The 14,710-nt window shown below is 41.3% G+C and overlaps 1 protein-coding gene across 3 annotated transcripts in view; it reads right to left on the bottom strand.

Annotated features, from left to right (window-relative positions):
* Positions 1-37: 37 nt before the first annotated feature.
* Positions 38-14,710, bottom strand: part of IL4R (interleukin 4 receptor) — a 17,502-nt gene continuing 2,829 nt past the window's right edge. Inside the window, exons 2-11 of one of the 3 annotated variants that reach the window (XM_075515289.1) lie at positions 14,049-14,150; positions 12,195-12,308; positions 7,716-7,857; positions 6,675-6,829; positions 5,447-5,601; positions 4,679-4,835; positions 3,779-3,878; positions 3,088-3,157; positions 2,872-2,948; positions 39-2,769 (exon numbers count right to left, since the gene is read on the bottom strand). In XM_075515289.1, coding sequence (XP_075371404.1) covers positions 600-2,769; positions 2,872-2,948; positions 3,088-3,157; positions 3,779-3,878; positions 4,679-4,835; positions 5,447-5,601; positions 6,675-6,829; positions 7,716-7,857; positions 12,195-12,267 — 3,099 coding nt within the window. In that variant the 5' untranslated portion in view covers positions 12,268-12,308; positions 14,049-14,150 and the 3' untranslated portion in view covers positions 39-599. Of the gene's footprint in view, positions 2,770-2,871; positions 2,949-3,087; positions 3,158-3,778; positions 3,879-4,678; positions 4,836-5,446; positions 5,602-6,674; positions 6,830-7,715; positions 7,858-12,194; positions 12,309-14,048; positions 14,151-14,710 lie in introns of those variants that run through there. The other 2 variants (XM_075515288.1, XM_075515290.1) reach the window with 2 other exon arrangements.

Genomic DNA, 14,710 nt, shown 5'->3' on the forward strand with positions numbered 1-14,710 from the left:
AATAATAGCATTGCTTAAGCCCAAAGGACAGAAATCTTTATTTCAGGTCTTGATTGAGCAAGTATAGAAACATATACCCCATGCTGGCGCTAGGCACACAGGACCTCCCTCCTCCCCCTCCTCCCAATAAATAAATTATGGAAGCTGTGTGATGCTGTCAGTGCAAGTCACTCCTTTGACCTGCGCCTACGTCCTGCTTCCAGGTGTGTCAGCACCTTCCACATCACCTTTGTGTGCTTCCCAAGCAACATACAGAGCCAGGGCAATAACCACAGGAGCTGTACTACGAACTCCTACTTTATGCAGCTGCTGCTCACTTTTAGAGAACAATCACGGCCAGAGAAACCTTAGCTCTGGCTTTGTCCCCCGATACGAGCTGTAGCTGCAATTGTTAGGTGCTAGCCCCTACTGTTCCCCAGGGGCCTGCATCACACACCGGTTGCCAGCCCTGCAGCAGGCACGAGTGTTACAACCCACTGAATCCATGTCTGAACTGTAGCAGCCCTCACTTCAGGCAAGATTGGAAGAACAAGCAACAATTCAATTTGCCACACAGTTTATTTCCAAGTACTGGTTTGGTTCAGTCTTGGCAAGCGTGGCTAGGCTACCTTCATGTAGCAGTTGTCCTCCCGTGCAAGGGCTTGTACGAGTTCAATTTTTTTCTCATTCTTCGTGTTGTTTTCCCTCAATAGTTCTACTGGTCTTTTTTTAACTGCAGGTGCCAGTCTGGAACCCTCACTGTGAACGGTGTGAGAATCAGAAGGACAGGAATTATCCACAGACAGAGGAGGTGACAACTTGTCTGAGACCAGGAGCTCCAGGGGCTCTGCAGTTTGTCTTTCTAAGTTGAGCCCAATACTGCCCAGCGATTCTTCTGGTAAGCTAGTTGCTGAGCCACACCTCCTGCCTACCGCATGCTCTATCACCTCTTTATTTTCCCTTGCGTTTCCAAGTTTCCTGAAGTGGTTGTGCATGTGGCAGTGAAAGTCAGTATTTAGTCTGTTACTGCTGCTCTCTTGCATTCCTTTACCAGCATAGGTAAAGCTGTTAGGTTTTGTCCCCTTTATAGTTCTTTCTCTGCTGTTAAAATCTAGACAGTTCAGCTCTAACAAATGCAACAGCTGTTTGACTCTGCTGGCATTTTCATCTTTGCTATCACTAGACAGCTCATGAGAGTTGATGACCCAAAGGCTGCCATCACTGGCCTGTGTGACATTCTCACTAGAGGCTAAACCTGGGACAATGCTGCAGTCTAAACCCTGTACAATCAAACATACATGGTCATCTGTCCTCTGGTCAGGCTCACAGATTATGGTATCTGGAGGTGTTTCTCTCAGGTTGTTGTACAAAAGACGAATGAAGGGCTCATACAGTGACCTAGAGATAACCTCACTGCCATTGTCACAGTATGTACCATTACATTTAACTGCATTATCAAAAGGTTGATAACCAGATGGTTGAGGTCCAATGGGGCAAGAAATTATATTGGCTTTCTTTTGAACATTTTGATATGTTACTTGCTTATGTATGTCTTCCTCTGGTAGGAAAGCTGAAGCACTGTCATTTGCACGTGTGGAGAAAGATGGCAAATCAGTATGTTCTGAGCAGGTGTTTTGAAAATCAAGCTCAGTGCAGGGAGATCCGTAGTTGGTATAACACGTCTGATTGCTCGGGGGTTGATAGCTAAGTTCTGGTGTCTCTGAAAACTGTGTCAAAGGTGGTGAGGAGCACACATTTTCAAAACACAGAGTCAGGCTACTGTTAGCCACAGACTGAGACATACGGGTATCAAAGCTCTTATACGCAGAGCTACTTGGTTCCTTGAATGCAGACACAAGAACATCAAAGCTCTTGTATGCAGAACCACAGGGCTCCACAGACGGAGACATAAGGGTGTCACAGCTCTTGTAGGCAGAACCACAGGGCTCCGTGGATGGAGACATTAGGGCGTCAAAGCTCTTGTAGGCAGAGCTACACAGCCCCATGGATGGAGACACAAGGGTATCAAAACTCTTGTGTGCAGGGTTGCTTATTCTGTCGTTTTTCATCCCAAAGGATGGTTTACTTGGAGATTCCTGGATCAGGACACACGAGTCACGCTGACTTTCAGAACTGCATGGAAAAAGGCTTTGATGAACCATATGTTGAAGATCTCTTGCATCCAGAGAAGCAGAATTTATGCTGGAGCTCTGATAGCCAGATTCAAAGGATTCTTCTGATTGTTCTGACTTCTTGCTGGCTGCACTACAATTGTAGTCATCTTGAGAGGCTTTGGTGAAAAGGGAGACTGTGTGAGAAATATCACATGGCTGCTGACTCTGGGCTGCGCTTTCTTTTGGATTTCGCTGTGATGGATTTTCTGACTCAAGTTTCTCAAAGGTTTTATTCTCACCTGTGATGACGTCTGGGTCTTTGTTGTCTTGCATGTTGCTTGCATCTGCCAGGAGCTCCATAAACATGCTAGCTAGTGCATCATTGTGTTCAGTGGGCTCTCTGAAAGCACTGACACTGCTCTCGCAAGGCTCAAACATGGTGATCTGGTCACTAGTCTCTTCCTGGCTCTCAGCCTCAACATCTGTTAAACATTCACAGATTTCTATAGACTCTTCAACCAGAATTGCCTCAGGGGTTAAAACTGCACTGCTGCCTTTTGGAAACCACTCTCCAGACTTGCTGTGGCAACTGCAAGATTTCTCAACATTTCTGATGTTATCTTTTCCCTTGAAGCTTTGGCTTGACAAACTTTGAGCCAGACAGTTCTTGCAACTTCTGTTTTTGGAAGTCAAAAGGAAAGGACAGTTAATGTTTATGTAATAGGAAACTATTTTATGCTGTAAAGCAGAGGAGGTTTTTTTCCTTTATCTTACTTACATTTGGTTTTCCATATGACTCTGCTTTAAGTCATGGAAAGGGAACTTAATTTCATCAATGTAGCACAAAACTGAAAACTAATAAAGATACAAATGAGATTTAGGACACATGTGAATTGTATTTAGTATCCCCTGCACTAGCCAGACAATAGCACTTACTACATATTCTACTTCTGGTGATCAGGAAAAGGTATTTTTTGCAAAGCCTTTAAATTACCTTGACATTTTTTACGACCAAATGGCTCTTTGCTGGATTTGGGATTTGATCCCACCATTCTTTCTTCACTCTGCAAGGGAAGAATTAAAATTGTTTGCTTTGACTGCATTTTGGCTTCATCAGCGTACACTTCCCTCTTCTGCTCTTCTCTCCCTCTTAGCCATCTGCATTGCAGCAACAGGAAGTGCTTGTTCTGTGCATCTCCAAGTGCTGCTTTTCATTAAACTAGCGCAAAGATGTATATGTTTGGTGCGTGACTGCTCTGCACAACCACAGCCACATGTTCTTCTAATCATGTTTGAAACGATGTGCAAAACAGATAGGATCCCACTTTCACATTACCACTAAAAGGACTTAAAAAGAAATACAGATACTTAACCATCATTGCTGGAACTCCAGCAAAGACTGGGGTCCAAAACTGACAAACCCCATAACTGCATCCTGTTTTGGACACTGTAACAAGCGCAGACTAGTAAGATTAATGGAGAATATTCAGTTATCTATTCAGAAAATGACAGAGTGCAACTGATTCATGCTTATAAAACATTTGCTCCTAGAGAGCAAGATAAAGGTGCTGAGGAAAAACAAAACATTAGATTCCTGTACTAGCAGACATTCATCTAATCAATAGCAATACTGATTTCTGTGCAAACTGCTACTCTGTAAGACCTGTGAACAGTATGATACATACTTGGTAAAACAGAAGTAACAAATTACAGATACTGCCATGATCAGTATGCAGGATATGGGAACAGCCATCTGCAGAATGTCTTCAGCTGTTACTTGGTAATCTGTTAAATAAACATATACATTTACATGTGTCTGCGGATATAAATACAAGTACTGGCAATACCAAATTAATTGCTCTTCCTTTGCACCTTAAAAAAATGCTCCTTTAGAGGATGTAAAACAAAGCCTCCAGCAGATAAACAACAGAACATACACAGCTACCAGTGGTGATGATGTGTGGCATGTCTGAAAGGTCACTGCAGGTACCACAGTCAGTTACTGTGAGCATTAGGAGCTGGGAGAGCCAACGTGTACTGTGTGGCCATTTGTCAGCTCTCGGGGACAAACAGTCCCTAGACAGTCCCTAGAATGGCATTATCATCTCCACTGTGACAAGCAGCTATGCTTCTTGTCCTCTCTGTTGCTCTCAGAGATTTTTATAAACCCTCAGCCCTCTGATGGTTAAAGCATTGCTTAATTTGCAGCTTAAATACCTCTTGTTCATTTATACCCGCTTGCTCTTACGTCAATGTTGTTCTTTAGTTTAAGTATCTCTTCTCCTTCCCTGGTGTCTACTTCATGAAATATTTATAGAGAATAAACACATCCTCTTTCAGCCTTTTTTCCACGAGGCTAAACAACCCAACTTCCCTTGGTCTTCTCTTCCTTAGTTTCCCCAGGAGTTGCCTTTTTACATTTAGTCTCTTTGGAAGCCTTTACAGATGCATCCACAATACATTCAAAAGGATGAAGATGATGATTCTATAACTCTCCTCTGAGAGGAGAGCAGTGGGGTATATATGATACGGTGTATAAAACTATACCATGCTTTTATCAAGCTGCTATTTGTTACAATACTTACCATAGTGAAATTCAACTTCTTCACTCCATTCACTCCAGTAGGCTGGGTAGTCTGTATAGTTACACCTTACACTTGCAACGTAATCATAGCCTCTCCTCAAGGAGCTTGCAGTAATTTCAAAGCTTTTTGCCTGGTAGTTAATTGCTTTTATAGAAACCTGAAAAGAAAGTGAGAAAGTTCACTTTGATTTCTTTATGAGGTGAAGGGTTAGTGACAGCAATTAAATAACAATAGCGTTACGTGTTTCAGTGACCTTTCACAAATAAGCAAATGAATGACTGTATACCTCATCTGCTGTGTGTAACACTGCATTTTGTTGTCATGAGCGGCGGCATTTGTGACACACCACCACGCATGGTCTTCCCCTACCAGAAGCAGCACAGCCCTGAAGTGCTGGATCGTTCAGGAGGGTGTCTGAAACGCCTCAAGCGCACCACAGAGTCATGAACAGCCTCCAGCTTCCTGATGTCTAAGGAGCAAATGAAGTGCAAGGAACAGAAGCCTTGTATTTTCAATCTCTGCCCTGTCTACTGTGAGCAGCAGACCATTTTGGGGTGGCAGTCAGAAGAATGTCAATCCTTTAAAGCCCAGCTGAACCACCTTGGGGCAGTGTGACCTGTGGCAAGTGTGTGATCAGGAACATTGTGGGACTTGTCCTTGCTGGCCCTTACACCATTATTCATGAAGTGGTTTCAAGACTTTTCAGAGGACTTTTTAAACCTGAAAGCTCCAGAGAGACAGAAAATGAAGAGACTGACTGTCTCTTACCTCTGTCGGGTGCTGCTTCCTCCAGTATTTCACTTCATAGATGACCGGCTGTCCAGAGAGCATGGATGGAGGAGAGTAGCTCTCCTCCCAGCTCAGATTGAAATTACCATTTTCAACTTTCTCAATGGCAAGACTTTTGGGGGCCCTTGGCTTAACTGTACGTTAAAAAATACAATTAAGGAGAGCATGGCAATGGGAAAGCACTGATGGAGAGAAGCAGAGACACATACATTCACCAGAGACCAGAATCTCATTGCAGTCAATGCATTTAGCCCTTTTCACTATGCGGTAGCACAAGGATATAGAGGCCAAAACAGAGCAACTGCAAGGTATTCATTAACGAGCACTGAATCTTCAAGCTGGCTGAACAAACTGCAAGTTCAACCTTTTGGTGCACTGGATGCAGCTTTCAACAACCTGCGCCCTCGCAACAGCGTGCTGTGCCGTGGGGCAGGCACAGAGCTTCTGACAACTTCGCAGCCAGGCTGTCCTGGCTACCTGGCTCTTAGAAACTGATGCAGGCTCCTGCTTATCCTGCTGATAAGTGGCAGTGACAATCAAGTATTTTGAAAAGAACCAGCTCATCGATGCAGAGGAATGCCTGCCTAACGTACGTGAATGATTTCTCTGAGTGTTTGAGGTGACAAGTGTTACGAACAAGCCCACTGTTCTAAACAAACTAGGTGCCTATAGAGAGACATAAACTGTATCTACGCTCTGTCCTGTAAAAGAGCAGAGTCGTTAACTTTTTTCACTGGTTATTATAATCCAACAGCAATTACTGTAAAAATCTCTGTTCAGGGGGATGATTCAACTAGCATGAAAAAATCAGAGTATGACAGAGGCAGGAACGGAAGAAATTTCAGCAGGGATAGTTTAGTGTCTTTCTAGAAACTGGAAGTAGCACATTCCTCTTCATCCTTGAATTCTACAGCCACAAGTAAAATGCACTAAAGACATGTGTAGTCCCCAAACTGCTGCTGGCTGGCAGCTGAGAGGGTACAGCTATACAAAGAATCACTCTCTGCTTGTCCCATTATGCATACTCTTTCCTTAAGAATCTACTCCAGAATCAGGTTTCTAAGCCAAATGGATTTTGCATTTAAGCCAGCATGGCACTTTTCACCTCTGATAAGGAAAAACTGTTCCAATTTCATGAATGAGGAGTTAGCTAGGATTGCAAAGCCTGGAACCAGATGTCCTGATGACAAAGTAAACAGTTTCTTACCAACCAGGGCTGGTGTAACACTGTAATTCCACATATCAGTCCCATTGAACTGTAGAGCTAGAATATACGTGAGGCCTGACACAAAATAATCCGGATGTATTGTGCAAGTGCACCTTAAACTGTCTTTTCCATTCTCAGGGACACATACACGATTTCTGAAAAACAGGCAGAAAATTATGTGATGTTTAGAGAGTGTGGCACACTATTTCTTGGAAAGGTGAAATCAAGCTTCCCAATGTGTAGAGCTAATCAAATCTGAGACAAACAAGCTCAGTTCCTAGAAATGTTTAGCCCAAACAAATCCAAACCAAAACTGAGCTCCCCCAAACTCCCAAACAACGCACCTTCCCCAAACACCCCTTGGATATCTGTATCACACAAATGAAAAACTTGACAGAAAGGATAAGGATTGATCCCAAGAGGAAAAATTAACACCCTTCGTCACACTTCAAGCTCTGAAGGAGCCCACTGACAGCTTGCTAGTATAGGAACAGGTTTACTACAGTGGACAAAGTGAGGTTATTTGGATGTCTGTGTGGAGAAATCATATGGAGAGGAAGAGGAGAGCCCAGATACATCTTCCTTTGTAGGAGATGATGACTGGCCCTGCTGCAAAACAGGGACAACAGTCTGTGCTTGACCACGGAGTTAGACTGTATGCAGAGATAATCACCCAGGCTCCAGGGGAGAGTACCTTTCACACAGGCTACACACTGGTAAATCAGGTAAGATTACTCCTGAAGGATGTAAAATTTTGCATGAAATGAAGGTTGGGTAAACTTATGAGAGTCCCACCACTCCTGCAAGTAGGACTTGATCACTGCTCTCTACTAAGAGTGCAGAGAGGTCTGCAGAAGAGTAGACCACTGAACAGAGGGTGCTGTTAAACTGCAGCAACCATTTTCCTCCTGGCAAGAAGAATAGTCTGGATTACATTTTGTCCCAGACAGCCATGGTAGAGGGACTAAATCAAAGCTGATAATGGCTATAGGATACACGAAGTTCCAACAATGGTAATGTAACATCTTATTAAACACTTACGACTGACGAAGAAATTCCTCCCTGTAGTAGAGCAGGAAGTCTTTGGAGCAATTTTTTTGCGCAGGCACCTTCCAGTGACAAACCAGCTCTTTGTCATAGTCAGTGAAGCATGCAAATTCCTGCACATGTCCTGCAGCCATAACTAGGGAGAAGCAGCACACAATGAGAAGCAAGAGAATAAAAAGAATAAATTGGACTAAGCAGAAACATTAACTTTTCCATCTAAACAGAGCTACCAACCCCCTATAAATTAAGTGAAAGCATTGTTATTTTTTGTGTTCTGGGTAAATGGAAAGAGATGCATGTCTCCACCTTTCTGGAGACAACGTCTACCATCTTGGAGAGGAAGAAGGTCTGCAGTAGTAATATTGAAATAGAAAGGCGCAACTCATCCAACACAGTCTTCCACACATAGAAACCGTGATTCTGATAGCTCTAAAACACATAAATATTTAATTATAAAACAGCATCATCCTATGTGTTAAATACAAAAGGTTCAAAAGCCAAAATGCAGATAATTAACAGAGTCAGACCAAGATCACTGCCTACAGGCATGTACTCGTGCTTCATCTACAACAGTTCTAAGCTTCCCAAATGCAAGCCCTCTGCCTCCCCAGAGCAGTTCCCCATTGCCTAGAAGATCTTCCTGTCACAGGCTTTCTTCTAGTATACACATGTTCTTAATTTCACTCAGTATTTCCTGTTCTGTCTTCTAGTTTTCATTGTTATGATAGTGTTCGGAGACGTGGAGAGATTTAAAGTCACATTGTCCCAGGCATTGAGAGGGTACAGAAAAGCCTAAAGTCTCCGCACTCCCAATGTTGGTGTTTACAACCTCTTTCACTGGCAGCATTTAAGAAAAAAATAGAAAACATTGGTCAAAATATCTTTGTTAGAACTGGAAAGGAAATGGAATACACAGTCCTCAGTATCCCTTCCAGCCTCATTTTCCATTATTCCAATGCACTCCATATGAGTGAAACAAGGAACAAAAGAGGAGGAGCTATGTGACAGTAAGGTCATGCTGTTTTTAGGACTAACAGCGTGCCAAATGTGGTACTGGAATGTGATCATTTCTAAATGAAGCAGTCAGAAATAGCTGATACTTTTATCATCCCAGACAATTCTTTGCCTTCTTTGATGTTTGACTTTTCTGTTATTGGTAAATATTAACAGTATCTCCCTTTTCTTGCACAAGTTGTACAGATATAAATCCTTCTCTCCTGCTCTACATCTCAATTCCCTGTAAAAATGTAGAATAGCTTCGGCTGTTTTTTAGAATCCTATTAATAGATATTTTTCTGATAGTTTCTTAAGGGATTCTGCTAGAAGGTTTGCTGCAGCAATTATACAAGGGCCATATAAAGACATGATTTCATTTCTCTGTGGTACGTAAATAATTTTGCTTACATGTCCCAGCACACTACTAACTCTCCATTCTTGTCATTTACATTGCAAATTCAAAATTAAGTTGCCAACAATTCACATCCTGTAAGGTCCTGGTCCTTCAGCCACTGCTGCTTCACAGGCTTATTCTTTCCAATGGGTACCTAAGTTTCAGATTATTCCTCCCAAGCAAAAACTTTTGTTGTCAAAAATACCTAATTTCATGTTATCCTTCCTACATTTCTACTTTTGTGTAGTCCACTTGTGTTATTTATTCTGATATAACTTCTGCATACTCATAAACATGATGGTCAGATGCCTTTTAGTGGACATGATATATTACATACAATGGGATCTACCACCAGAGCCTCTGGTACTTCAATAAAAACCTGACTCAAAGAAACACTTAATTGTTTTGTACTGTCAGTGTATGGTCTTTCACCCTCATTAAAATCCACACATCACTTTCACTTGCCTTTCTAAAAGGTCTCCCACAAAAGCTGACTGCCCAGCAGTGCTGGATCACTTGAGTATGCTCAGTAACCTTAGTGAGGCTCACTTATGCGAATGAGGATGTATGGCAATGTCAAGGAACCACTGCAAAAGTCTATAAAAATCATGGTCTAAATTGTCTGGTATATTGACGGGTTATAAACCTAGAACTGACTGCAGCTCACAGTTTCATTAGTGTTCAAATATTTAGAAAATGTTTTGTTTTAGTTACTAAGGCTAGATATTTATCTTGTAGGTAAGAACTATCACTCTTATATCCTTTCTGGACGGCAGCACCACATTTAGTTCCCTTTTGTTCTGCATGGTCCCCTATTCTTCAAAAAAACCCAAGAATCATCAGAAGAGCAGCAAGTTAAAGATTAAACTTCTGCAATACTGTAACAGTCACACTGCTCATTTATTTTAAAAGAACCATTATCTATTTATCCTGTTGCTGTTGTCTATATTTGGTTGCCATCTGTATTTCTATTGCTAGTTTCTTTTTTTTTTCCACTTTATGATGCACTTTTAAAAGAAGTACTAACATTTTAAGTGCTATAAGGATGAACACCATTATTTTTCAATGTGTTAATGATCATACACTTTCAAGAATACTTCAATTAAATGAAGCTTTGCCTGCTGTGTTAAGCCATGATGACTAGCAACTTTACTTTATCTTGCCTTTCAGTGTTCTCATGTCTTTCCAGAACTCTAAATTATCTTCTGTATTCTTTTCCTGTGACCTTCTCCCTTTTCCATCTCTGGTACACTGTATTTTTTTTAAACCTCAGATATTTCAGAATTTCCTTTTGAAACCACATAGAGTACAGAGTTTGTTTTCAGTTCGTGTAGTTAAAAAAGGGAACTGAAATACTGGATTTCTTTTTTAATCCTCAACTAGAATACCATGCTGAAGAAACTTAGAAATGTAGTTAACTAGGGGAAAAAAAAAAGTCTGTAAATGAAACGTCGATAAAGATCATTTACAGAAAATGTGGGATTACCTAGATGTCCCGGTTTTGGCTGGGATAGAGTTAATTTTCTTCCTAGTAGCTGGCACAGTGCTGTGTTTTGGATTTAGTATGAGAAAAATGCTGATAGCACACTGATGTTTCAGTTGTTGCTGAGCAGTGCTTACACTAGTCAAGGGCTTCTCAGCTTCTCTCACTCTGCCGGACACACAAGGAGCTGGAGGGGGCACAGCCAAACTGCCCAAAGGGCTATTCCATACCACATGGCGTCATGCTCAGTAGAGAAACTGGGGGGAGCTGGCTGGGGGGCAGCGATCGCTGCTCCGGGACTGGCTGGGCATCAGTCGGCTGCATTGTGCATCACTTGTTTTGTACCTTCTTTTATCATTATTATTTTCTCTTCCTCTGCTGTCCTATTAAACTGTCTTTATCTCAACCCCCGGGTTTTACTTTTTTCTTTCCGATTCTCTCCCCATCCCATGGCGGGGGGGCACGGTGAGCCAGCGGTCGCGTGGGGCTTCATTGCCCGCTGGGGTTAAACCACAACACTAGATCAGATGACCTAGCCAAGGCGCTCTCGCAAACCCTGAACCTTCTCATTAATTCAAATTCAAATTGTACTATTTCATAGTACATAAGAAAGTAGCTAATAAGCCTTCTTTTTTAGAGACAGGCTATTTTTAACTTTCTTCCAACTATTTTGGTTTGCCTTTTTTTAAAAAAAAAAAAAAAAAAGAAAACCAAAAAACTGTGGACTACTGTGGAACTTCTTAAAAACTACAGAAAGCAAAATGTAAGATTCATTTTCCAGAGAATAAAAATGCATTGTCAGAAAACATTATTTCATATATCTAACTTGTCTTTATAATCAAATATCATAAAAGATACAAGGAAAAAAACATTTTCATATTCAGCCCCTGCCAGTTGAACTTCAGAAAATAACCATTAGCTAACAAGCAGCATGAAGCACGAATGCAGCTGCACGTCCTGCCAGACCAAAAGAATGGTGTAGTGATGCCCTGTGTGTTCTTCACACGTCAGTCATCTGCCCCCGTACAGGCACAAGTCAGAGCATGTAACGTCTCACAGCAAGCGCCTGCAAAATTTGTTCAAATCCAGTCAACTAAATTTTCCAACTTACTAACCCCGCACACATCGGAGAACACAAACTGACAGATGCCCTTTAACAGTAGGTCTACAGGCTCCATTTCATGAGAACAGCTCCCTCATGGTCCCGCACAGCCAACAGTGGCAGTTATGAAAATAAGCAAATGAGACACTAGTGCTTTCTACTCTCATGGGATTTCTAGCGATGCCCCTGGGTTATTGCTGAGCACCTTGTTTGCAGCAAGGTGTCCTACAGAGATTAGATACTGGGGAAGCAGGGAGACGACTTTCCAAACCTCAGTTTCTCCTTCCTGCAAATTCCTGTTTTTTTCTTGCCCATATGGAAAAGGTCAATAAAAAGAAAAAAAATCTAAGCATTTATTCCAGGATACAGATGCTTCTGACATTTGAAGTTACACATTTTATATTAGTTAATTAATGGTAATAGCATTGCCTACTAGTCATGGGAAAATGCTGTTGATAAAAACTTCAGTATAATAATTTAAAATACTGACAAATGTACCTTCATTTGCTGTATATGAGAAGAAAAGGATCCACAGGCTATGCAGCGCAGCACTTAGGAGTCTTGCCATCATTGACACTGGCCAGGTTCAGCAGCACAAGCTGTGCTGAAATTCTGCCAACAGAAAACATTATTATAAGCTTACATCAGTGTTCCAGTTAAGGTAAGGATGTAGTTCTTCCTACCACTCTGCTAGATGTTAGGATTCAGATCCCCTGCAGTACCTGATCCCCCAAAAGTTAGCTCATGGAACAATGAGAAGTGTAGGAGACTAAGGATAATACAAATGAGCTAGAAGACTTTTCTGCAGAGTTTTAATTACAGAGGATACTAGACTGACATTGGCAGTGGACCTACTCTTTTCAGCTACGAGAGAAGCAAAGCTGCTAGTATGTGACATACTAAAAGGGTAAGCACTAGACCAAAATCACTGACAATCAATGTCACCAAAGCCCTATGATTCTACTCGGGTAACTAAGAATTTAAGAATGAAGTGTCTGATCTGTTGACTAAAACGTTTTCCTCATGTCCTATCACCAGTACCCTAGATAATAAGAATATCATCTTCTTGAAAAAGATTTTAGCAAAGACCTCTGAGCCTTGCTTCAACAGAACGCGGATTCATTAAAACAGTAAATAATCAGAAAGAAGTTGCAAAACATATACCTAATCATGATATAACCAGCACGACTTCGGAGAAGGAAAATTAGGGAGTTTTTACATATTAGAATTCTTAAGCATAGCGAAGCTGCTTAAGTAAACTGAAAGCAGATGAAATAATTAATTTAAGACTTTAAAAAAACCTTATTTCCCCAAGAGTCTTTTGCTGATGCAACACAGCCACTTAGTGGAAGATCATATTCTGGACTGGATATGGCTACCAGCTTTCATATCGCTAGAAATGTATGTGATGCATTTTAAATTTTGGTAAATTTGTAGGTAAAGTCATGCTAAGTAATATGGAATAACCATGACTTCACATTCAGTATAAAGAGGGATAAAACTTGTTCAGCAGCACACTGTTAATACACAACTCTTTTGTCCCTTCCTCTCATGCTCTCAGTATTTCCAGTCTCTGAGTCTGGATGCAGCGTTCTTACTACCTGCAGTTGCTCTTCTTACATCTGCACAGTTCCCGGGTGGCACGTTATTTTTTATTTCAAAACCTCATGATTCTCTCTGTGTGACTGAGTAAAGAGGAGAGAACTTCTGAGATCTCCTTTAGCGGGAGAGTGGTGTTGGGCTTTCTGCAGAAGTTTTGTTAGATTCTGAATAGGAGAGACCCTTGAAACATATTTCTTGGTGGTGGTTCAATACCCTCTGCTCCAACTACAGTAGAAGAACAACCTGTGATGCTTAGAACAGATCTGAGTTTCACCAGCACACAAGGAATTGGCGAGGGATCAGCAACTCTGCTGCGGTATAAACTTGTTAAGGGATTAGCTTAGGAAAAATTTAATGACCTTTCGGAAGTATGCATGTGGGCACTGTATACATGTAAGGATGTGCAGCCTCAAAGGCATGCTACCAAAGCCACATCCCCTCAAATAACTCCTCCCTAAAACTGGGAAGATTCTCAAGCACAGCTGGTGAGTATTTGCTGTCAAATATTCAAATAGAATAAACACAAGGTAGACAACAGCCAGACTCCTTCTCAGTTGAGTAAGGGACAGAAAAATCACTTTTTTATAAAGAAGACCACACCTTTTATCAATAACCATATCTACATAAATCAAACTATTGAGAAATGTAGCAATAGGATCTTAACTTTTTTCAATATGTTGAGAAGTACTAGCACTTCACTTGTGATCAGTCTTCACTTCAGTACGTCAGATTCAGCTCCAAGGCAATTACCTCATAATCCAAGTTTCTGCGCTTGTCAGAAAAGTCGTGTTTAATGATACTGTATTTCTTCCATTCTCACACGCATGATTGACCACTCTTTAAAACAAGCTTCTAAAGATCAAACATGGAAAATTTCAATCTTAGAGGTTAAGGGATAAGAACATTGTTAGTGAAAATAGAAGATCAGAAGGAAACTCTTTTGTGACCTTCTCTGAGGCAGTTATCACTCATCATAAAGGACATACTCAAAAGACAAATTTCTCATAAATGCTCAAGAAAACGATTACTCAAGAGCTGAGCTTTTCACATTTTTGGGAACAGACAAAACGTGACTGAACATAGTAATAAATGTTTTGAAAAGAACACAAGTGCCTTTGCTGCTGCTCAGAAAAAAAAAAAAGAGTAAACTGCTCCAGCATGAAAAAATCCTTCTGCTTTTCCTCCTTTTTCCTGGGATTCTCAAGAGAGGAAGCGTTTGCGTCCAAGTCCATTGTTAAGTAATACTGTCACATGACTGGAGTTCCAAGAAACTCTTAAAGCTCTGGTGGAGAATCCTGTATCAAATAAGCACGTATGAATCAGCAGAGGGCAGAGAAAAATGTCTCCCCCATAGGAGAAAAGATCTGCACACGTTGATGAAAATGGAGTTAACCCACAGCTCTAATGAAACT

The sequence above is a fragment of the Mycteria americana genome, chromosome 12, assembly GCF_035582795.1.
Source record: "Mycteria americana isolate JAX WOST 10 ecotype Jacksonville Zoo and Gardens chromosome 12, USCA_MyAme_1.0, whole genome shotgun sequence".
NCBI lineage: Eukaryota > Metazoa > Chordata > Aves > Ciconiiformes > Ciconiidae > Mycteria > Mycteria americana.